The 25,676-nt window shown below is 38.8% G+C and overlaps 1 protein-coding gene and 1 non-coding gene across 2 annotated transcripts; both read right to left on the bottom strand.

Moving 5' to 3' along the window:
- Window positions 1–7,987: 7,987 nt before the first annotated feature.
- OSTC (oligosaccharyltransferase complex non-catalytic subunit) lies at window positions 7,988–25,307 on the bottom strand. The gene is made up of 4 exons (XM_004040261.5): window positions 25,090–25,307; window positions 20,184–20,277; window positions 18,201–18,398; window positions 7,988–8,564 (listed from the first exon to the last, which is right to left on the bottom strand). The coding sequence occupies exons 1-4, from the start codon at window positions 25,226–25,228 to the stop codon at window positions 8,546–8,548; spliced, it is 450 nt and encodes a 149-aa protein (XP_004040309.1). The 5' UTR covers window positions 25,229–25,307; the 3' UTR covers window positions 7,988–8,545.
- Window positions 23,630–23,736, bottom strand: LOC115934382 (U6 spliceosomal RNA). Its single transcript, XR_004070195.1, has one exon. It is a non-coding gene; the product is annotated as a U6 spliceosomal RNA (small nuclear RNA).
- Window positions 25,308–25,676: the final 369 nt, after the last annotated feature.

Here is a 25,676-nt window from a genome sequence, read left to right as displayed (position 1 = left end):
GAATATAGTTAATAACAATATATTGTATACTTGAAAATTGCTGAGAGAGTAGATTTTAAGTATTTTCACCAAAACAAAAGGTAAATATGTGAGGTAATTCACACATTAATTAGCTTGCATAGCCATTCCACAATGTATATATATAATATATATGCACATCATGTTGTACACTGTAAATGTATACAATATACAATTTTTATTTGTCAATTAAATTTAAAAATATAAACTTAAAATACCGTCAAACATGTTGTATAGATTAATCTTGAATATGACTGACTTATTTTCTTCAAGTCAGACATTTTAAAAGGCCAGAATTATGAAACATTAAATAGAAAAATATTACCCTCACTTCCTTGCTAGGTATGTCCTTGGTGCTGTAGGGCTGGGCTCACAAGAGCACTTCCAACACTACTGTTAATAAAGTCAGGAAAAGATGCCATGTGGCATCCTATTTTTAAAATCTATATTCACTGATGAGTATATATGCGAAGTTATAGCTGGTCGTCACTTGAAATGGTACTTCATAGGCACGTTCCTTAACTTTACTTAGATAACTAAATTTATAGAGTACTATACTTTCTGAATAGAGCCCAGAGTTTTGCTCTTTGATAAACTGTGTCAAGACAAGACCGTTTTTTATCTCCCCAGAATTCCCTTGGCTGTTTTCAAGTCCCACAGACTGGTAGACTATGTGAATTAAAAAGAATTTTTGTCATCTAGAAAGCCAGCTGAGGGGAACTGATCAGCCCAGTAATGTTTTCAGTGCCTCCTCACAGATAGAACCCAACCTCTCTTGGTTAAAAGGCAGCTGGGCCTGTGTCCATTCAGGAGAGGATCCTAGTACTATACTTGTAACCTTTAGTCAAGTTAATGAAAAGCTTGGCATATGGGCGGATAATCTTTGGCATATGTTTATAATATCCCCTGTATTTTAAAATTTTAAATAATTTTATTAAGATATATCTTGGAGTCCATCGTTTTGGGTCAGTTTTTCCGGTTACTACATGATCTTTCAAAATAGTTTCAAATCTCTTATTTCAGGAAAAATAATTTGTAAGTATAATTTAAGTATTATAATCCTTCCTTCCTTCCTTCTTTCCCTCCCTCCCTCCCTTCCCTCCCCTCCTTCCCTCCTTCCCTCCCTTTCCTTCCTTCCTTCCTTCCTTTCTTCTTCTATCTTTTTCTTTGCATTTTTAGCTACTGGAAGGGGCTGGGGCCCTGGTGATGCCCTGAGGCATCCTGTTCAATTGATCTTAATGAACAGCTTCCCATTCTCTTCATCCATGGGTTTCTGATGGTATCCATTTTTTACATCCAATTTTTAATACTATTGATTTCCTTCATAAACTACCAAGGTAGCCTACATTTTTTTTAAAAAAAAAGTAAAATAAAATGAAAATATCCATCACCCAAAAAAGTTTCCTTATGACCTTTTGTCACTCCTCCCTCTCATACCTCCCACTCTTCTCCCCAGACCTCACCCCCACAACCATATACAACCAGATAGAAGTCATTCGTCAGATATATATTTTGCAAGTATCTTCCAACAGTCTGAGCTTGCCTTTTAATTTTCTTAACAGTATCTCTTGAAAAGCAAAAGTTTTTAATTTTAATCCAGTCTAGTTGATTGATGTTCTTTTCATTTATAGCTTATGCTTTTGTGTATCATATTTAAAAATCTTTGCCAAGCCCAAGGTCACTACATTTTTCATCCATGTTTTCTTCTAGAAGTATTATGATTCAGGCTCTTATATTAAAGTCTGTGATCCATGTAATTCATGAAGTTTTGTAAATGGTGAGGTAAGCGTTGAAGCTTTTTTTTTCTTTTTTTTTTTTTTTTGCATATGGTTATCCAATTGCCCCAGCGCCGTTTGTTAAAAAGGCTATTCCTGCCGGGAGCGGTGACTCACACCTGTAATCCCAGCAATTTGGGAGGCCAAGGTGGGCAGGTCACCTGAGGTCAGGAGTTCGAAAACAGCCTGGCCAACATGGCAAAACCCCATCTCTACTAAAAATTAGCTGGGCATGGTAGCAGGCACCTGTAATCCCAGCTACTCAGGAGGCTGAGGCAGGAGAATCACTTGAACCCAGGAGGTAGAGGTTGCAGTGAGCTGAGATCATGCCACTGCACTCCAGCCTGGGCAACAGAGAGAGACTCTGTCTCAAAAAAAAAAAAAAAAAAAAAAAAAAAAAAAAAAAAGCTATTTGTTCCTCATTGAATTGTCTTGGAACTTTTACCAAGTCAATGGGTCATATATGTGTGCATCAATTTTTGGACTCTTCTCTGTTTTATTGACCTATTTATCTATCCTCAGGTAGATTAACTTTTTTTAATCATTTCAAATGTATTACAGCTGCTTTAAGGCCAATCTTATGGACTATCATGGTAAACATATGATGTGCACACCCATTGTTGGGTGTAGAGTTTTGAAAATATAAGTTGAATCAAGGTGGTCGATAGTGTGATTCAGGTCTTCTAGGTTCCTGTTAATTACTTGTCTTGTTGTTCTATCAATTTCTAAATAGAAAATGTAAAAATATTCAACTCTGAAACTGCTTCACTCTCCAATTTTGTCAATTTTTCCTTTGTATATGGTGAAGGTCTGTTATTAGCTGCATACAAATCTATTATTGTAATGTCTTACTGCTAAATTCACTCTTTTGACATTATGAAATTGAAATATACATTTTTATCTCTGGGGATACTTTTTGTTTTGAAATCTATTTTAGTAGACATTAGTATAGTCAGTCCAAACTTCTAGTGCTACTGTTTGCATAGTATATCTCTTTTCCCATTTATTTTGAGCTGTGTCTTTATATGAAAAGTAAGTCTCTCATAAACAGCATACAATTATGTATATGTGTGTTTATCTATCCTGACAATCTTAACCTTTCAGTTAAAGGGTTTAATCCTCTAACATTTAATATAATTACGGATATGGTTGTTTGAGCCCACCACTTTATTGTTCTCTATTTATCTCCTCTGTTTTTTGTTTCTATTTCTCCTTTCCTGCCTCTTCTCAATTTTGTATTATGTGAGGCTGGGCACAGTGTAATTCCATCACTTTGGGAGGCCAAGACAGGCAGATCACTTGAGGTCAGGAGTTCAAGACCAGCCTGGCCAACATGGCAAAACCTAGTCTCTACTAAAAATGCAAAAATTAGCTGGGTATGGCAGTGTGCACCTCTAATCCCAGTTACTCAGGAGGTTGAGGCATGAGAATCATCTGAACCCAGGAGACAAAGATTGCAGTGAGCTGAGATCATGCCAGTGTACTCCAGCCTAGATGACAGAGTGAGACTCTGTCTCAAATATATATATATATTTATATATAATAATAACATATATTATGTACTATAATACAACCTTGCAACTGTAGGCCCAAATCCCACTTCTAATCATTATGCTATCATGTTTATATGTATTACATCTATGTACATTATAAACCCAACAAGATACAGTTGTTATTCTTACTATAAAGTTGTATGTATTAAAAAGAAATTAGGAAAAAAATTAAAAAGCCTTTTGCATTGACCCATATATCTACCATTTCTGACACCCTCCATTGTTTTATAAGGATCTAAATCTCCATTTGCATCATTTCCTTTCAATCTGAAAAGCTTCTTTCTTTTAGTGCAGGTCTTTGGACAACAAATTTTTTGTTTTCTTTCATTTGAAAATTGTATTTCATCTTCAGTCTTAAAGAAAATTTTCATTGGTTATAGAATTCTGGGTTAAGCGACTTCCCCACCCTCACCTCTACCCCAAGCCTAAAACACTTACTATCTGGCCCTACTTAGGGCCTGGTCTAAAGCAGTGTTTCTTAAAATGTGGTCCTTGGATCAGCAGCATCAGTACAGGAACCTGTCAGAAATTCAAACTCTCAGACCTCATACAGACCTACTGAATCAGAAACAGTTTACTTCACACTTCACAATTCAAATAAACATTAACAAATACAGTATAATCTTTCTAAGCAAAATATAAAGGTACTTAACTAGGAACTAAATTTGTAGGGCCCAGCAATCTGTGTGTTCATAAACTCTCTGCTCTGTTTGAGACCCGTTGGTCTACAGTAGTGTTGTCCAACAGAAATAAGCAAGCCGCATGTTAATTTTCAACTTTTCCAGTAGCTACATTTAAAAAGATAAAAAGATGAAATTAATTTTGAGATTTAACTCAATATACACAAAAATTTCAACTTGTAATCTACATAAAAATATTGAGATATTTTACTTTTTGATATGAAGTCTTTAAAATCCAATGTGCATTTCATACTTACAGCACATCTTAATTCAGACTAGCTCCCTTTCCAATACTCAATAGCCATACATAGCCAGCAGCTACTCTATTAGACAGCTACCACATAATGCAATTAATTTTCTCTTTGAGATGGTAGCATTGTTTATTTTAAATTTACTTAATTCTAATTATTGGAATTAATCATTCCAATTTGAATTACTTAAAATTCTAATGATTTGACTGTGTGTGGTGGCTCACGCCTTTGGGAGGCCAAGGCGGGTGGATCACTTGAGGTCAGAAGTTCGAGACCAGCCTGGCCAATGTGGTGAAACCCCCTCTCTATAAAAAATACAAAAATTAGCGGGGTGTGATGCCATGTGCCTGTAATCCAGCTACTTGGGAGGCTGAGGCAGGAGAATCGCTTGAACCTGGGAGGTGGAGGTTGCAGTGAGCCGAGGGCGCGCCACTGAACTCCAGCTGGGGCAGCAAGTGAGACTCCATCTCAAAAAAAAAAAAAAAATTCTAATAATCTTAAAGTGACACCTTTTTCAATTAATGTTAGATAAAAGGATGGCTCTAGTGTTCTGTAGCACAATAGGGTGACTATAGTGAAAAATAATTTATCGTATATTTCAAAGTAACTAAGAGTGGAATTGGAATGTTCCTAACGCAAAGCAATGATAAACGCATGAGGTAATGGATACCCCAATTACCCTGGTTTGATCATTACACATTGTATGCTTGTATCAAAATATCACATGGACCCCATAAATATGTACAATCATTATGTATCCATGATAATTAAAAATAAGACAAAACCCAAAGACACACATGGTGTATGAAAGCATCTTAGCAAATTTACCAGTGTTATAAGAAATAAAAAATATGGTGAAAAGCCAGTACTATCATCCCTTGGTGCATATTAATGCTTCTACTGTTCAGACCCTGAAGCACAAGCCAACAACCTAACCCAACTCTTTGAATGTGTTTTCCAACATGAAAGAACACTCCAGGTAAATACATCAACCAAACTGGTCAACTAGTCTCTTCTCTGGCACTTCTGGACTTTGAATCTGTTATGGAATCAAAGAAATGTCCCCTGTGGTGGCTGAAGGCGTCAAGCATAATAATGAAGATAGGTTAGCAGTCATGATTCTCACCACTCTGAACTGGAAGTGACCAGTTTTATAGAGAGGAAAGCATTACACAGACCCATACAATATATCAGAAATGAACAAGAGTCCTTCCAGTACCACATTCCCCGTTCTTGTACTCCCTGCTGCACTCGTCTTTAGTATCATGTTTCTCCACTATCCTAATATATTATCCTCTTTAAGATAGCCTGAGTTTCTCTTCCTTGCAATTAAGTCTTAGTATGTAAGAAAAACGAGTAAAAGATTTGGACAAACATGTATTAGTGCTCGAAACTTTTAAGCAGATTAGCAACCCATTGTTCCAAAAACAAATTACAGCCTTCCCTTATCTCAAATCTGGGCTTAGGTGTTGCTCCTACAGCAAAGAGAATTTACCTATTTGTGTGTATTCACCAGACTGTAAGTTCCACCTGGACAGATGCTGTATTTTTCTTGCTCATTCTGATGTAATCCAGCATCTGGCACACGCCTTCCTTTGAATAAATAAATGTATACTTCTTATTACTATGTTCAAAGACTGATCTTCTGCATCAGCAAATAGCACATAATGAGAACAACTGCTCTGCTATTCAGAGCAAAATTCAAGCAAAAATAATAATCTTTTTCTTCCAACTTTACCCATCAGAAATGTACCATTTACTGAGCACCTAAGTTACTTCTAACTTTGCAGTTCAAGTAATCACAGTATAATCATTCTAAGCAAATTATATAGGATTTCATTTTAATTCTATAAATATGATGTTTTCTTTATAAATTTTTGGCAGAGATGTGCTGCTCAGATCTCCCCTCAAGAAAGGACGTGCTACCCAGCTGCAAGGACTTGCTACCCAGCTGTGGCTAGCTGATAGCCTCGTTATTGGCTTTGTCGGAGTTTACCTCAACTTTCTAGCCAGGTGAGGTGATTCCCAGCCAATTACCTGACAATGCAGTGGGACAGTGGTCTAGCCATTTCTGCCTAACATACCACTCTATCAGGGAGTCTCTGCTCCGAAGCTCCCACTGGGCTGACAGCAACTTTGTCAACTCTGCATCACTGTCTGACATTTTCCCCTAATTCTGCACCCTTCCTTCTCCTTTCACTGGAGTTAAGCTCTACTAAAACATTTTGCACTTCTAGCTACATTTTAGTATCCTCTCCCTGGGGGATCTTTCCTGTGACAAAAACAAAGATTCATTTATTTCCAATTTAATCTGTAAACTTAATCTCTCACCTATTTAACCTCTTTTATGTTAATAATGCTTGGCACGCTTTCCCTCAGACTGTGACATTTTGGTTTCATGTTCCCAAAACATTTTAAACCTAGTACAATGAGTTTGTTTCTTCACATAATCATTGTGCTTTTACCAGCAAAACATTTTACACATTGATTTAAAAGTCTGTAGTATTGATATTTTAAAATATAATTATTTTAAATATATTTCACTTTATTTGGTAAAGATACGTTTATTATTCCCCCAAAAAGCCTTAAGAGCTTTGAAACAGAAAAAAAACAACAAACCTTAACAGCACCATCTTATGGTACTTAACTAGGAACTGTTCACTGCTCAATGAATATGACAAAAAGCAGACTTTTGAAGCCATAATCACCCATGAGTTACTTCCTGTCCACCTAGTTTGAACGAGGTTTTAAAATACAGCAAATGACCAAAAAAAAAAAAAAAAACCAAAAACCAAAAAACAAACCAAAAAGTTCTTACTATTGAATCAAGTCTTTTAAGTTGATAAGTGCATATAGGTCCTGTTTTCCTTTCTCAAGGCTTTGGAAATACTGCAACCCTTTTTCTCCATCTCTCCCATTATTCTCTATAATACAGATCTTCACTTCCCTTGCTTTTTTTCCCCTTTGTTGAATTTACTAGTATCTGACAGTTTAAAACATTTTAAGTCTGCTGATTTCCCCACAAGAATGTAAGCTCTATAAGGGCACAGCCTTTATTCATTTTACTCACCATGACATTCTCAGTGCTGCCTAGTATGAAAAAGGTACTCAGAATTTTTGAATAAAGTCCTTTTTTACTTAAAGAATGGTTATAATTAAATCAGCCTTGGAATAAGCAGGAAAAAAGCTCACTTGAGAGAAAATTTCACTATAAACTTGAAGATCTTAGGAAAGAATGAATTGAGCCATCAGAGAAGTGAAGCCCATGGCCAGCCAGGGAGAATCAAAAGGCCTGGATAGAAGAAATTAAGACCAGATTGGTCCAGAGATGTTTTTGTTTGTTTGTATTTTTAGTAGAGACGGGGTTTCACCGTGTTGGCCAGGATGGTCTCGATCTCCTGACCTCGTGATCCGCCCGCCTCGGCCTCCCAAAGTGCTGGGATTACAGGTGTGAGCCACCGCACCAGGCCCCAGAGATGTTTTTACATGTGCTTATCTAGCACATTCACATTGACAACTCTGACATAGATACGCAGCCTGTGCTTGAATATTTACAAGGATATAAAGATGCTAATTCTCAAGGCATCCTGCCAACCATATTTTGAAATCTTAGGCTACCAAAAGTAGCTAAAGAAAGTCATAAGATGGGAATGAATGATTAATAGACCAAAAACTTAACACTGTCAGTTAAAAAACAAATATAAAAGGTATTAATTAGAAAAAGTATTTATTTCTGCTCCGTTCATACATCTTATTGTTCAGGAAACAGTTTTACATACATATCTGAAATAATCTACCATCACACACTCTAGTTAAAGGCAAAGCACCATAGGTAAAGCTGATCAGCTGTCCAGAGTTCTCAGCTTATGGAATCTTGCTTCTGGATTTTATGTTAATTTCTGAAAACCAGAAATGTCATCTCCAAAAAAGTTAAGAGGGTTGTAAAAAATAATCACTTTATTTGATATTATAGTTGTAGATATGGAATATATTTTAAGAAATGAAAAACTAAAAAGAAAATGCCACTCAACATCATTGGTATAGCAATAGGCCAGCAGGAAAAAAAATTCTGTGATAAACTTGTCTGTTTAATACCAAGAAGAAATTCTAGTCCAAGCTTCAATACGCTTCCTGTTTTTTCACTAGATATTTCTTTTACTGCTGCTCTTCATTCTTTTCCACATTTCATATTAGAGGATTGGTACAGCCTTTAAAACTTCATTGACAGGAGCAAATCCAGTATCCATTGATTTCTTCTCAAAGGCACTCTAACCCATCAGATAGCCCCTGCAGAAATATAATTATAAGCACAAAAAGTGAAAAGAATTGTTTTTATATTCTCTTATTATTATAGTATTTCAAAATGCCAAAACAAATTTTATGATATATCAAATAACAATCCAAAAATATAATTGCGTGATTCTTTATTATGGTCCTTATTTCATATTTTGCCCCCCTCACCCCAATATACAAATAAATTACTGCGCCTCAGTTCTACTATCCTTCCCTCTTTTTCCTTTTTTTTTTTGAGACGGAGTTTTGCTCTTGTCACCCAGGCTGGAGTGCAATGGTGTGATCTCAGCTCACTGCAACCTCCGCCTCCCGGGTTCAAGTGGTTCTCCTGCCTCAGCCTCCCAAGTAGCTGGGATTACAGGAGCGTGCCACCACACCTAGCTAACTTTTGTATTTTTATAGACAGGTTTTCGCCATGTTGGCCAGGTTGGTCTGGAACTCCTGACTTCAGGTGATCCTCCTGCCTTGGCCTTCCAAACTGGTGGGATTACACGCGTGAAGCCCGGCAAAGTTTTTTTTTTTTTTTTTTTTTTGAGATGGAGTTTTGCTCTTGTTGCCCAGGCTAGAGTGCAATGGTGCAATCTCAGCTCACTGCAACCTCTGCCTCCTGGGTTCAAGCGATTCTCCTGCCTCAGCCTCCCAAGTAGCTGGGATTACAGGTGACTGCCACCACGCCCAGCTAACTTTTTCTATTTTTAGTAGACACGGGGTTTCACCATCTTGGCCAGGCTGGTCTCAAATGCCCGACCTCAGTTAATCCATCCACCTCGGCCTCCCAAAGTGCTGGAATTACAGGTGTAAGCCACCGCGCCTGGCCCTTCCCTCTTAAAGTTACAAAGCAGTATGCCAAACAACACAGAATAAGAAAAGGAAGTAAAGAAAAGAAAATGATATCTAAAAGTTAAAGTTAAGAGTCAGAATCAATTTATTTTAGGCTCTCAGAAGTGCAACAAAATCAAAATGTTTTTTTATGTAAAGAAACTGGTTTGGATTTCTAAAAACTCTAATATTACCAGAAGAGAAGTGGGAGAATCAGAAGCTATTCAGGACTGGGAGGTGAGCCTCTGAGACTTCAAAAAAGTGTGCACAAACATCTGCCCCTGAACCTCTAATACTTTAGGAAATGTCTGGATAACAGTTAGGAGCTTTAGCTGTATCTGCTGGTAAGGTCAAACTTCATGCTGGTCAAACAGGAGATCCTTTTATTAAATGTGCAAGTTAGGCCCTGAAATCCCCTTTAAATTAAAGCATTAAATCTGGTGTTATAAAAGTTCCAAACCTTTCCTTTGGCAATAAACCCTTAAAGTCTATTATTAAGAATCTACAGGATCAGGAAAAAAAATGGAAAAATTATGTACAAGTATCCACATTAAGAAAGGGTTGGGCTGGGCATGGTAGCTCATGCCTATAATCCCAGCACTTTGGGAAGCCGAGGCAGGTGGAGCACCAGGTCAGGAGTTCGAGACCAGCCTAGCCAACATGGTGAAAACCCACCTCTACTAAAACTACAAAAATTAGCTGGGCGTGGTGACAGACGCCTGTAATCTCAGCTACTTAGGAGGCTGAGGCAGGAGAATTGCTTGAACCCAGGAGGTGGAGGTTGCAGTGAGCCAAGATTGTGCCATTGCACTCCAGCCTGGGCAAACAGAGTGAAACTCCATCTCAAAAAAAAAAAAGAAAAAACAAAACAAAACAAAACAAAACAAAACAAAACATCCTGGCTAACACGGTGAAACCCCATGCTCCAGCCTGGGCAATAGTGCAAGACTCCGTCTCAAAAAAAAAAAAAAAAAAAGGTTTACAACACCTTATACTCACTGACGGCTTCAGAACACTTTTTCTTTTGACCCTGCTTCTACCACTTACTGCATGAGCCTGGCAAACCTCACTCAGTTTCCTCATCTGTAAAATGGAGTTACCTCAAAGGGTTTTAAGGATTATAAGAGAATCTACTCATATAGTAATTGCTACTCATAGTTACATGCACTTGACAAATGTTAGCTGCTATTTTTAGAGTCCCAAGTTTCTTCACTGGTAACGTAGGATTTAAAAACTACTTGACACTACTGAGGTCTCCTCCAGTGCTTGGCACACAGCAAACACTCAAAAATGTGACTTCCCTCCCTTTCGGCTTCTGAACTCACTGGACTCCCTGTATGATTAGACTTATGTTCAGCCAATGCAATCAACCTAGAACTCACACACTCTTTTCTTTCTGCTATATCAGCCTGGCCAATCCACACACTCTGAGTAAAGAGAACTTTCATCTAACACAACCACCTTGACACCCAGATACTTCTCACCTCCTCCCAAATCCAAAACTTAACAAAAATTTAAAAATAAAAAGGTTTGGCTGGGCACAGTGACTCACGCCTATAATCCCAGCACTTTGGGAGGCTGAGGCAGGCGGATCACGAGGTCAAGAGATTGAAACCATCCTGGCCAACACAGTGAAACCCCATCTCTACTAAAAATACAAAAATTACCTGGGTGTGGTAGTGCACGCCTGTAGTCCCAGCTACTCAGGATGCTGAGGCTGGAGAATCACTTGAACCTGGGAGGCGGAGATTGCACTGAACCGAGATCATGCCACTGCACTCCAGCCTGGCAACAGAGCCAGACTCCGTCCCCCACAAAAAAAAAAAAAAAAAAATTAAAAGGCTCTTTGGATATATACATTGAATTTAAAGACCTCACATAAATTTGCTACTATAATGCCTGATGTGTCACAAAAAGGATACTTGAAAACATAAGCTTCACAAGAAAAAAAAAAAAGGTTCAAGAAGATTTTAAGCAAGCATCCACTAATATCTGCACTCTGTAGTAGAAGTTACCCAACAGCTAGCTTACACTATGAAACAAGGGTACTAAAGACTCATTAGGAGTAACTTCTTGTCATTTGCATATACCTATATGTGAATATACACTTTGTACTCTGTCTCTTAATATAGCTATATATTATGGTATCCTTCCTTGTAACTAGTGGGTGACCCATGCTTGTCAACCTATATTTAGATAGAAAAGAATATTTAAATAGACATGTCCTGTTCAAAGCTGCCAAACTTAAAATAGTTTTACCTTAAGGACAATTTTGGAGATACTAAGAAATATTATAATGCTATAATGATAGCATGTTAGAAAAAAGAAAAGAAGAACAAATACATTACTATACTTCTTGGTAAGAAATAAAAATAAAATTGTTGAAATACACTTACTATAATGTATACTCAATCATTTAGCCCCCTCTCTTGACCTAGAAAATTTCATAATCTTATATTCAGGCCTGTGAGAATTTTACATAAGTAAAACCATAGATAAATACAATAAAAAGTAAATCAAGAACTCAAAAACCAACTAGAGACAGGAGAAGCCACCATGAAGGACCTTCTATTTAATCTTTAAGGCCATTCTTTCAATCATCACTCAGTGCCTCTGTATATTAAGGAAAGCACTGTGCTAGGTTAGCACTAACAGAAACTTCTCAAAACACTACCACATTCATTATTGCATTTAACCCTTGCAACAATCTTAAAAGGGTGTGTGAAACAAGGATTAGTCTCATTTTACAGATGAAGAGTGTGACAGCAATTAAGTGGTTTGCTCAAAATCACAAGGCCAGAAAAGAACAGAACCAGCATTAAAACACAAGTCTCCTCACTCCTGGTCTACTACCCACTCCAATGGTCCTAGAAATGGAAACCTCACTTTCTTCTTTTAGAAACAGTAATGGTTTATTCAGGCTGGGCACGGTGGCTCACGCCTGTAATCCTAGCACTTTGGGAGGCCGAGGCAGGCGGATCACGAGGTTAGGAGATCACTGGCTAACACGGTGAAACCCCATCTCTACTAAAAATACAAAAAATGAGCTGGGCATGGTGGCGGGCGCCTGTAGTCCCAGCTACTAGGGAGGCTGAGGCAGGAGAATGGTATGTACCTGGGAGGCAGAGTTTGTAGTGAGCCGAGATCACACCACTGCACTCCAGCCTGGGCAACAGAGCGAGACTCCGTCTCAAAATGAAACAAAACCAAAACAGTAATGGTTTATTCATTTATTTTTGAAACTGTGGCCATAATCTAACTTGAAACAGAACTTTTAGGACTCTATCTTTAGAATGAAAACACTGACATTGGTTAACACTTACATTATGATTGAGAGCACACCTTCTCATTAATCTTGACAACTGTAACTCCCCAAGGTACATTAATACTTCATTTAACAGGTTTGGAACCTGAGGCCAAGAGAGTTCACAGAACTAATCCAAAGTCTCAGAGCTATTAAGTGGCAGGCCAAAACTGGACTCCAAATTCCTCACCCTCTCTACTACACATTGTCCTCAGCAGCTGTACAAATGTTTTGTTTCTTTAGAATGAATTACGTCCCTTATTTGCTAAAAATGAACCTCGGATATCAGCTTTTTAGTCGCTGAAACAATCCAGCTGCTAGTTTCTCTACAGCCTTAACTCTCTAAAATATAGCTCCAAATCTGGAAGGAAATGAAAGAGATTCTCAAACATCTGAAAGTATGGTTACAAAGCCAAGCCATTAAGCTCTCCTTCAGCCAGAACTGATTTAAAAGGTAATTAATAGCTAGGTTATCTATTCCCTTAAGTCATAGAATAACCAGCAAACTGAAAAGAAGAAGACGGAAAGGATGAAATTACAATAGGTATATACTGATCACCATGACAAGTGACAGGCCAGTGAAATCAACAAAACTGAAAAGTAGGACTATGCATAACAGAAATGAAAAATGACCCTCAGTGGAGAAGGTTAAATTATGTTTAATCTCACAGTGTCCAGCAAATAACAGTTATCAAATAATAAATATTTGCTACATACAAATGTGAGTGTTAACGTGTAATACAACAAACGCTTTAGAAAGAGATCTGTCGAAAATGAATGCAATGTTTTAGTATTTATGTATTTTCAATTACATGGAATCACATATATGCATCATATCATTCCCTAAATGATGTTAGTTTAAATATTATTACATTCATATTTTTTATTCCTTTCTCCCTTTAAGAGAACTTGTTTTCTGAACTGATCCCATGATCTCAGGATTCATCCAGAAGATCCTTAGCTTTTCTTCTCAAGCTTAATATACACTAGGTGAAATTGCTAAAAAGCCATTTTTGCCAGCTGAAATAAGGCAGACCTTTTGTCCTCAATTATATGATAGTATCTATTTCAAGTAGTTTTATACAGCTTTATAACAGACTTGCCTGAATGTAGGAACCCATTCCTCCATCTCCAATTGAACACCTCGCCTGACTTTAGGGCATTACCATGCCACCACAGGCCACCTTTTATTTTTTTTTTTTTTTTAAGATTCTGCTTTTGGCCGGGCATGGTGGCTCACGCCTGTAATCCCAGCACTTTGGGAGGCCGAGGCAGGCAGATCACTTGAGGTCAGGAGTTCGAGACCAGCCTCTGCCAAAATGGCAAAACCTCGTCTCTACTAAAAATACAAAAATTAGCCTGGCACGGTGGCGCATGCCTGTAATCCCAGCTACTCGGGAGGCTGAGGCAGGACAATGGCTTGAACCTGGGAGGTGGAGGTAGCAGTGAGCCAAGACCGCGCCATTGCACTCTAGCCTGGGTGATAGAGCAAGACTCTGTCTCAAAAAAGGAAAAAAGAAAAGAAAAGAAAAGAAAAAGATTCTGCTTTTAAGTTAAAGCTGCCCTAAGAGTGGAGGCTAAAGACAATCTAATGAAGATTCATTCTTTTTTCAGAAGAATCAAGTTCAAACGTGTACCAGTCTTCTACTCAGTAACCGAACATTATTTCCTTTGAGTCTATGTATATTTAAAATGCAGTGAACATACAGACGCATACATACATGATTTCACATACATTATCTCATAAATTATATTAGAATATTTTCATTTTCACAGTGAAAATTACTCCTTTGAGACTGTACTAATAAAAATATTAGGGACTACAGTTTAATATTTTCCTTTTAAATGTACTGCTATGTGTGCAAAGCTAATAAACAATCATTCTTTATTCTTTTTTTTTTTTTTGAGATGGAGTCCCACTCTGTCACCGAGCCTGGAATGCAGTGGCACAATTTCGACTCACTGCAACCTCTGCCTCCTGGGTTCAAGCAATTCTCGTGCTTCAGCCTCCCAAATAGCTGGGATTACAGGCGTGTACTACCACGCCCAGCTAATTTTTTTATTTTTTAGTAGAGACTGGGTTTCACCATGTTGACCAGGCTGGTCTTGAACTCCCGACCTCAAGTGATCTGCACACCTCGGCCTCCCAAAATGCTGGGATTACAGGCCTGAGCCACTGTGCCCAGCCAACAGTCATTCATTTTCGATGTTTCTTCAAAACTCAAGACATCAAATAAAACATGTTTTAATTAGTAAAATTATATCAATAGGGGAAACATCAGGTCTTTCAAAAAAGCATATATCAGAAAACAGAACCAGTAATACTGTTTCAGTGCTACTGTTTTCTCCTTTTCAAAGGCATCTCTCGCTAAAGGTAACATCTTTGTAAAAAAGAATTCCACCCTGGAGGTTATCATGGTGCATCTTATGATACAGCCATCCTTTATCTCAGATGCTAGAAACATAGTTGATTTGGAAAAACCAGTGGCTATTGGTGTTTTTTTGACATCTTTTTTATTGTTGTGGTTAAGTCCACTCACTATAATCAAACTGTTAGGTCATCATAGATAATTTGCATGAAAGAAGAAAGATACACCCTTTCCTTGCTGGGATAGTAACTACAATCCTGTTGTGTGTAATACAGGCCAACAGTCCTTGCTCATCATCTCCTCTGGGGCCTGCAAATATTCCAGGAAAGATAGTATCATTACTTCCATTTCTTATATAAAACTGTCCATTGTCTCTCCTCACTCCATACCCAAGGTACCAGGCATTAGGAGCTGCAGATGAGAAATGATATCACAAAGGGAACCACAAATTCATCTTAAAAATTCAAATCCTAGATTTAGCTGCATAACAAGATACAGAAAATAGCAATTTTCTGTTTGGACCACTGTCCTGTTTTGATTAGATCTAAACATAATCTACAACTGAAACCCAGAAAGTATACCCTTTTTCCCTAGCCTAAAGTTTGGATTTAGTCAACGATGTTACATAGTAGCCTACAGAATGCGGACAGGAAGACAAATGTTCACATAAATGATTGCAAAAGTAAGATGAAGGCAATCCAGAGTATTAAACACTTGTCAAAGCTTTTCTGTCAGTAGCAGATAGCTCTATTATCCTGAAAGTCAAATGCCAAAGCTAAAAGATAAACACCTATTTTCTTAATAGACTCACTCCTAGGAAGAGGACCTAAAACTATAAAGAAGGAAAACACTGTGTAGAATGAAAACAATAGGTAGAATGAGAACATATTTGATTCTATAAGCAAAACCAGGACACTTTCTTTGTTCTGACACATGCCTCCAAAGGTTTCTTTTGTTTTGGTTGTAAATTTTCTTTTTTTTTTTTTTTTTTGAGATGGAGTCTTACTCTGTCGCCCAGGCTGGAGTGCAGTGGCATGATCCTGGCTCACTGCAAGCTCTGCCTCCTGGGTTCACGCCATTCTCCTGCCTCAGCCTCCCGAGTAGCTGGGACTACAGGCACCCGACACCATGCCTGGCTCATTTTTTGTATTTTTAGTAAGAGATGGGGTTTCACCATGTTAGCCAGGATGGTTTTGATCTCCTGACCTTGTGATCCGCCCGCTTCAGCCTCCCAAAGTGCTGGGATTACAGGCACGAGCCTTTCAGTAACCTCTTTATTCTATCTGGGAGTCTCTTCTTTTCTTGCTCTGCTAATGAAAACTTCAGTCTTTTCTATACCAGTACACCTTACCAGGCTATGGTGACTTACTTCCACTAGGAGCAGAAAAACAAGGAACAAAAAGAAGAGGCTGGAGTACCTTAGTCTTCATACAACTTAGCCAATAGCCAGAAATGCCTTCCCCAAATGAAAATAAGAGCTGCTGGCCGGGCACAGTGGCTCACACCTATAATCCCAGCACTTTGGGAGGCTGAGGCGGGTGGATCATGAAGTCAAGCGTTCCAGAACAGCCTGGCCAACATAGTGAAAACTTGTCTCTACTAAAAATACAAAAAAAATTAGCTGGGTGTGGTGGCGGGCGCCTGTAATCCCAGCTACTTGGGACGCTGAGGCTGTAATCCCAGCTACTTGTAAGGCTGACGCAGGAAAATCTCTTGAACCTGGGAGGCGGAGGTTGCAGTGAGCCGAGATTGCACCACTGCACTCCAGCCTGGGCAACAATGTGAGACTCCATCTCAAAAAAAAAAAAAAGAGCTGCTGCCAGAGGAAACTGAGGCAGCTATATGGCCACACAGATATTCAGCTGACAAAGAACTCCATGCTTTCCCTCCCATCCTGCCAGGACTAAAATGGGAACACGATGATTGTGGGATCATCACGTACTTTTGCCCATTCTACCCCAGGTGTGTTACAGACAATGGACAGGTTAAGTCACAGAACAAGTGAATTTGTAAAATTCAAACACACTAAGAAATCAGTATAGTTGACACTTGATGTTTAATACAGTCCCTAAAAAATAAAATACTAAAAATAAAATACTAAGAGCTAATATTTGTGGTATGCTTGCCCAAATTTCCTGTCATTACTGTAGTTACTAATGCATCCATGAATTAAATTAGAATATATGGAAATGTGATTGTATTTGTTCACATTTCAAGTAAATAATCTTAAACAGAATTATGAAAGATGCCATAAACCATCTTATTTTTCTTCTAAAGATATTGAAAAGTTTTCTGAATCAAAATAATCTTTAAATACACATTAAACACACACACACACACACACACACACACACACACACACACAAATATATAAATATCCTTTTCCTATCTTTTTGAAAGGCAGTAACTCTCTTTTCCCTTACAAGGCATAATGGGTTTTCTTCCCACCAATATTCAAAGAGCGGCAACAGTGAGTGATCTGAAGCTATTCCCTACCATTAATACTACTGGAATCCTGTGTTACAGATTAGCCAAAAGGCATTTTAAAGAAACAATGACAGCTGGACGCGGTAGCTCATGCCTATAATCCCAGCACTTTGGAAGGCCGAGGCAGGAGGATCACCTGAGCCCAGGAGTTCAAGATCAGCCTGGTCAACATTGTGAAACCCCATCTCTACTAAAAATACAAAAAATAGCTGAGTGCTGTGGTGCATGCCTGTAATCCCAGCTACTCAGAAGGCTGAGGCAGGAGCATCACTTGAGCCTGGGAGACAGAGGTTGCAGTGAGCCAAGATTGTGCCATTGCATTTCCAGCCTGGGCAACAAGAGCGAAACTCCGTCTCAAAAAAAAAAAAAAGAAAAAAAAAAGAAACAATGACTATCTTCAGTCATTGATGCCAGGACAAAGTAACTAAATTTTCTCTCATGAACATTCATGGGGATAACAACTAAGAAGATCTATTAGTTTCAATTTTTATTAACTATAGCTGTAACCTGACCAAGTTACAAATACATTTGGTTTCTGGATTTTTCACCCATGTAAATGAAAGTTAAATTAAATGTCCTATGACGTTACATTTTCCAGGTAATCATTTTACCAATTTGCAACATAAGGTGCTGATTACACAAATAACTTACGGCAGTTTCATTCTCATGAATACTCTAGCCATGAAAAAACTCAATAGGACACAGACGAATCCAATGAACAGAAGAAGAAATCTATTGAGTTTTGGGATATTTGGTGCATTCGATCGGTCCAGGATTATGAAACCTAAACCTCCCATTGTAAATAGGAAGCTGGATGCAAGTCCTTCCATAATATATTGTCCATTTACTCTGGAAAAGAAAAGAATGACCATAGAAAGATAATAAATAGAAATGTTTCCCCTTAAATAGAAATTCCTATTTCCGTTTTTGTGCCAAAACATTTTTGTGTTATATTTCTTATTCTTAGCCTTACAACTATTTTACTGTACCTCTGGATATTCATCTGTACATTCAACAGATATTTATTGAGTCTATTAGGTAGCAAGAACTGTTTTAGGTTCTGGGGGATATACAACAATGAATAAAACAGACAAAAATCTTTGTCTTCATGGAGTTCACATTCAAAAAAAGTTGTAAAACCTCAACTAACACAGCTGTTTATGTAAAATAAATACTCATATTTTATGTATACGAACGCTTTACCCAGAACTTTAGCTTAGCTTTTTTTTTTTTTGAGATGGAGTCTTGCTGTCGCCCAGGCTGGAGTGCTGTGGCACGATCTCGGCTCACTGCAACCTCCACCTCCCAGATCGCTGGGACTACAGGCGCGTGCCACCACGCCTGGCTAATTTTTTGTATTTTTAGTGGAGACAGGGTTTCACCGGGTTAGCCAGGATAGTCCCAATCTCCTGACCTCGTGATCCGCCCACCTCGGCCTCCCAAAGTGCTGGGATTAGAGGCGTGAGCCACCGCGCCCGGTCTTTTTTTTAAAAGTTATGCTATTTAAATTTCTACTATCAATTTCAAACCAATTTTGAATTGGTTAGATGTGTTTCTTGAAGTTTTATGTTAATAATAATAAACTTCTTGTTTCAAATGGAAATATTTTAAAAAGAAACTGTTCTTAAATAAGGCTCCATGAGCCCCATAAGAACTTCAGTGAACTACAAACCCCTATAATTATAGGTAAAAGTCTGTGTGTGTGTGTGATTTTTCTAGGGATACAGAGCTTTTATCAAATTCTCATAGTTCAGGGACCTCAAGAAGAAAATTTCTCGTTAAAGGGATGATTATACATAGGCATATGTAAACAGGGTATTTTTTTTTTTGGTCAATTGTTTTCACTGAAAACACAATATATGTACCAAGTTCAAAATTCAAACAGTGTGAAAGAGGGTACTATGAAAAACCACCCTACCATCAACCTGTCATTATTAACTCCCCTCCACAGAGAATACTAATAAATCTTTCCAGAAATATTCTATGCATAAATAGCATTACTGCAAATATAAATATATGGCTATGTTTTGGTAGATATTTATCAAGTAAATTTTAGAAAGCAATATAAGCATTGTTCAGGTGAACAAAACCACACTGGAACAGGGTTTCACTGATGAAACAGAACCCTCAAGTCTCAAAAATACTTTTGTTATTTAATGGTATAGACCAGGGTATAGTCCAAAAATATTTTCTTAAATACCCATATAGTAAATATCTTAGGCTTGCAGGGTATGTGGTTTGTGTCATACTTACTCAACTCAGCCACTGTAGCTTAAAAGCAGCCATAGATCATATAAAACACATGGGCATGCTTACTTCCAATAAAACTTTTTTGGGGAAAAGAAAAAAGCAGCTATAGTTCGCTGACCCCCAGAACAATCTATAAATGTAGTTTAAACTGACACCCTACTGTAAATTGGTAATACATCATTATGAAATACTTTATTTCTTAATAAATAAATAATATACTCTTGTTCTTGACTCACTTTCTGCCATTTCAGAATCCAGCATTTTAAAACAGCTGTTGTCTAAATACACATGGATCCCATAGGTTTTACTCTATTTTAAAATAAGTTGGCATACCACAGCAACCTTCTTTCCCACCACCAAATCATTCAAAAAGGTATCTTTTACCTGTAGGCCAAGAAAGCTACTGGCCTCTGATGTCCATGTTCATCAGTCATAGAACCGACACTTGGAGGTTCAACAATAACATCATAAATTATTCCTATAAGAAAGACAACAGAACAGATTAGATTGTATTACTAATTTTTGAAAATAGGATTATAGTTTTCATTGTCTCTTAAGGTTCATTTACTTTTTCTTGAGACACAGTCTCACTCTGTCACCCAGGCTGAGAGTGCGGTGGCGCCACTTGGCTTACTGCCAAACTCCGCCACCCAAGTTGAAGCAAGTCTCCTGCCTCAGCCTCCCAAGTAGCTGGGCCTACAGGCGCCCACCACCATGCCCAGCTAATTTTTGTATTTTTAGTAGAGACGGGATTTCACCATATTGGTCAGGCTGGTCTCGAACTCCTGACCTCAGGTGATCCACCTGCCTCAGTCTCCCAAAGTGCTGGGATTACAGGTGTGAGCCACTGCACCCAGCCAAGGTTCATTTACTTTTAAATAGGAATGCTTTGATTGTATTATTATAACCAAATGTGGCCCAACTCATCTAAGGTTCTGATAAATCATTCAGACATTCAACTCAATGTTTTAGAATTACTTTGAAAACTGTATGATATTTAAATGAAGTACAAATTTCATAAAGGAAATTCATCCAATAAGAGTTGCTAATACTCAGGAATGACTTTAGTATAAAGGGGATTTAAAATTAAAGGCTCTACTTCAGTTCACAAAAATTGTCTCAGATATGCTTAGATTTGTTTCTGTAAATTGAAAAATAACTAGAGAAATTGCTTAAATGTAAAACAAGGAGACATTTTAAAACCACGCCATCAGGCAGAATGGCAATACTAGAGATTCATAATCATTAACACTAATGTCCACCATTATGTCATAATGTCATCGTGATCATTAACATTAATGTTCATCAGCACTAATAGTTTTCTCCATCTCCCACTGTCAACATCTACTCTGCCTTCTCCACTGTTCTCAAACATCTTCATCTCCAGCTTTTCTTAAGCATAACAAGCCTATCTCCCTTATCCTAGCCTGACAAAACAATCCTATAGGAATTCCCTTGTCTTTTCCCCACCAAATCTACAAATACCTGGTACCTGCATCCATCCTCACCTCCTTCTTTCCAGCTACAAAGAGGAAGATTCCCACCTCCTATTATGTGGGATCCCTTTTGCAATTACCAGGAGTCCATTCCCACTTGGACTCTCAGGGACTTTATTCCTTTGGATATCTCTCCTCTCTCCTGTATTTTCAAGCTCTCCTTCCCTACATCAACCCTCCTTGACTTCAGATCCTCTTAGCTAACATCCTATTTCTATCTTTGCTTTCTGAAAGGGAGTCAGACTTTCTTCTGGAAGACTTAGGCAAACTTGCCATCTCCCCTTTCTTACTTACCCTTCATTCTTCAACTCAATCCAATCTGGCTTCTGCAACCATTGATACTGCTCTTTCTAAGGTCACCAATGATCTCCATGTTGTCAAATTCAATGGACACTTTTCAGTTCTCATCTTAGGAGACTTCTCAGAAGCACTCAATCCAGTTTACTAAACCAATTTCTTGAAAAACACCTCTTCTTATGGCTTTTGTGATACTCCTCTTCATGTTTTCTTGCTACCTCTCTATTGGGCCTCTTCTTTTATAAAACCACTAAATGTTGGAGGCCCTCAGGGATTGGTCCACTGTCCTCTTCTACTTCTCTCCAAAATGAACTCCCAGGGCTTTCAATTTCATGTGCTAAAGACTCTCAATGTGATGTGCCAAAGACTCTCAATGTGATGTGCCAAAGACTCTCAATGTGATGTGCCAAGGCCTCTCAAATAATGCCAGTACCATTAGAATTACATGTAAGCTCCTCAAGAACAGGGACTTTGGACTTTGCCTATACTCTTCAATGTCTCATGGGAGTTCCAGAAATGTCTGTTAGTTGACCAACTTCAACACAGGCCTCTTTTCTCAGGTCTAGATTCCCATCTGCACATGTGACATATCCAACTAATTTTACCCCAAAACAACCTCTGGTGCACCATTTTCCACCAAAAACTTTGTTTTCTCAATCTCAGGAAATGATACTTCCATCTATTCAGGTGCTCAAACCAGAAACCTGTAAGATTCCTTCCCACTTCATTCTTCCCCTACACCCAGTGAATTGAAGACCTACTGAATCTACTTCCAACATATCTTTCATTATATTATCCTGATCTCCACTACCATAAACCTTGTATAGTCTCAGTCAACTACAAAGGCCACCTAATTGGTCTTTTGGTCTCACATTTGCCCTACGTTTCCCTCTGCCTAGCATATCCTTTCCCCGAACTCTTCAGATTTTGGCTTACATACCATTTCCTCAGGAATCACATCCAGTCCAATCCAGATGATGCTTCCAACTCCCTTTATTTTCTCAAAAACCTCTTGTTCTTTTCTTTCACCGTATTTATAACCACCGTTTGTTTTTATTTTTTGAGAGAGGGCTGGGTCTTGCTCTGTCACCCTGGCTGGAGTGCAGTGGTGCCATCACAGCTTACTGCAGCCTCAGCTTCCCAGGCTCAGGCGATCCTCCCACTTCAAACTCCTGCACCATAGTCCCAGCTACTTGGGACTACAGGCGTGCGCCACCAAGCTTAGCTAATTTTGGGGTTTGTTTTTTGTTTTTGAAACAGGGCCTTGCTCTGTTGCCCAGGCTGGAGTGCGGTGGCACCATCTCGGCTCACTGCAACCTTCACCTCCCAGGTACAAGCAATTCTCCTGCCTCAGCCTCACAAGTAGCTGGGACTACAGGCGTGTACCACCACGCCTGGTTAATTTTTTGTATTTTCAGTAGAGACAGGGTTTCGCCATGTTGCCCAGGCTGGCCTTGAACTCCTGGGCTCAAATGATCCAACTGGCTCAGGCTCCCAAGGTGTTGGATTACAGGCGTGAGCCACTGCGCCTGGCCTGTTTTTGTGACCATTTTTAATGGACAAAAAAATTATGTGACATTTAACATGTCTCATCTATGACATTATAAGCTTCAGGAGGTCAGGGTCCTTATGTTTTGTTCTATTATCTCCAGTACCTAGTGCCTGAAACTTAATGGGACTCAGTATCTATTTGCTGACTATTTGTCAGCAACAAAGAGTTTATTTATAAAGGTGCACTCAGTTTTTAGAAGAGACTTCTTCCCTTCCAGTGGCAAAACCAATTCATCATACAAGATACCTCATAGACCTGGCCACTAAAAGGCATCCTTTCCACTTTCCCCCAATGGTTGGGACAGAGAATCTCCCCATTACAATAATCAACAGGGAAAAAAAGAGGGCCACAAAGAAAACTGAGGCTTCTCGCAAAGAATCCGACTCCAAGGGAAGTAAGGGTTACAGGAAAGAAACTAGCATTATTCATTATTATTATTGAATAATGACTTTTTTTTTTTGTCCAACGACCTTCGTGAACTGTGCAAAAATATGGAACGCTTCACGAATTTGCTAGTCATTCTTGCACAGGGGCCATGGTAATCTTCTCCCTATCATTCCAATTTTAGTATATGTGCTGCCGAAGCGAGCACTCAATAATAATACTGAATTATTCTATATTATTTATTTTTAAAAGTCTATTATTTTTAAAAGCCACATGCATTTTAAATTTTATTTAGTACAGTAGCTATTAACTTGATGAGCAAATGTTAATGGTTAATGCTAATGCAATGCTAGATAGTATCTTGTTACCAAAAAAGTATTTAAATGTAACTCAAATATTTAAATGTAATTTATTTAAATGAACGTAAGTTAATTCTCACTATTCTAGATTGGGGGAAGGGGGTAAATTCAAAGGTGCCTTCTAGAACTCAGCTCTCTCCGTCTGAATCCTCCCCCTTCAGTGCCAACTATTCTCACAAAACATCTATGAAAATAACAATTATATGGCCACTCCCTTAAAAGTAGAACTACTTTTGCTATCCCAAATCCGTAGCTTTAATTTTATAATTTCCAGGTTAAGTACACCACTTCCCAAAATCTAAATTAATTTTATAATTTCCAAGTTAAGTACACTACTTCCCCAAATCTAAATGTACACAGTAGCACAGTTCTAAGTAAATCTTGGAACTGTGGCCTGAAAGGGTAGTGGCTCTGAAAAGACTGTAGCCGGATTGCCAACTCACCAGTACATAAGGCAACGCCCCTTTGCAATTTTCTATTTGAAAAGGACAGAATAAAATGATAGACAATTCAGAAGCGTTTAATAGTAATGCTATTTATCTTATTTTTTTAATTCTCAACTTCTGCCCACTGAAATACAGTATCGTCTGCAAATCTCATCTCCAATCTCAAATATTTATCAAACCTGTGATTTCAGAAAATTCCACTGATATTTATTGTAGGTCATGCAAAAGGCAACACAGAACCGAAGGTTTGAGCCAACAAAACTAAAGACTGTCAAGTCTCTTCCAAGATTCCAGGACAAAGACAAGTTTAAAAGTCCCACAAGCTCTTGACCAACCATGGAAGCGGAGTTGGCCAAATTAGACCTTCCCAGGACCTTTATCAACCAACCAACCACGGAAACGGAGTTGGCCAAACTAGGCTTTCCCAGGACATTTATCAAACAACGTATGGCAAGCAATAAAAAGAGCAACAATTTGGCTTTGAAAAATATATTTGACTCGGATCCCTGGGATGGGAGGGCTAGAAGGAGAAGAAAGGCAATGGGAGTGAGAACACGAATTCTCTCAAGACAGGGCGTGAGGGCGAATAAACCTGGACGTTAACACTTCGGACCCCAGAACTCCCCTCCACCCTCAGAAAAGATCCAAAGCAGAGCTATGCTTCCCCCGGGGCTGAGAGTCAGCGGAACAGACGCGCCTCCCGGGGCGGGTCAGTTCTCCGCGCCTCAGCCTCTCGGGCCCGACAGCCCGAGTTACCTCCGGTGATGAGGAAGTAAGACACCACCACCAGAGCATACACAGTCATGGCCGACGGCATGTGCAACCAGGGAGGCTTCTTCAGCTTCAGGTTGGGACATTCGAGCACTAAGAACGGGACGCGGTACAAAGTCTCCATGTTGGTAGCAGCAAGAGCCGTTATCGGCCTCAAGCCCCACGCGCCTCCCGGAAACGGGCCCGCCCTCCCTAACAACTGCGCGTGCGCGAGGAAAGGACCCGCAGATCCGTAAAGCTCGGAGGGAGTTACTATATTCATAGAAGAAAATAAGAAATTAAATAAAACAAATAAATGATTTGAAAAAAATGTTGTAAATTATTTAATCTAATTAAACTTAAATTGTGATAATGTACTCTATATTTTTCCAATGGATATATAGGTGATTTGTGTACCTTCAAGGACCTGCGGGACTTCTAACGTGGCCAAGCCGGAGAAGCGGAGGCCAAGGAGTCTAGGTGAGCCCCGCCCACTCGCTGTCGCAGGGGATTTGAAAGCTGATTGGACAGGGGGCGCTCCCGGTTCCCAGAGCCGGAGATGAATGGGAACTTTTGGATAGAAATGCCTTTTA

This window comes from Gorilla gorilla, chromosome 3 (assembly GCF_029281585.2).
Source record: "Gorilla gorilla gorilla isolate KB3781 chromosome 3, NHGRI_mGorGor1-v2.1_pri, whole genome shotgun sequence".
NCBI lineage: Eukaryota > Metazoa > Chordata > Mammalia > Primates > Hominidae > Gorilla > Gorilla gorilla.
Note: the sequence above shows the minus strand (reverse complement) of the source record. Positions and strands in the feature narration are given on the sequence as shown.

Excerpts from the sequence above, each read along its gene's own strand:
- OSTC (XM_004040261.5), bottom strand. The coding sequence starts at position 25,228 with ATGGAGACTTTGTACCGCGTCCCGTTCTTAGTGCTCGAATGTCCCAAC. Across the intron at positions 20,278-25,089 it reads TTACTTCCTCATCACCGGAG|GAATAATTTATGATGTTATT; the intron begins GTAACTCGGGCT and ends TCTTTCTTATAG. Across the intron at positions 18,399-20,183 it reads GTAGCTTTCTTGGCCTACAG|AGTAAATGGACAATATATTA; the intron begins GTAAAAGATACC and ends TTTCTTTTCCAG.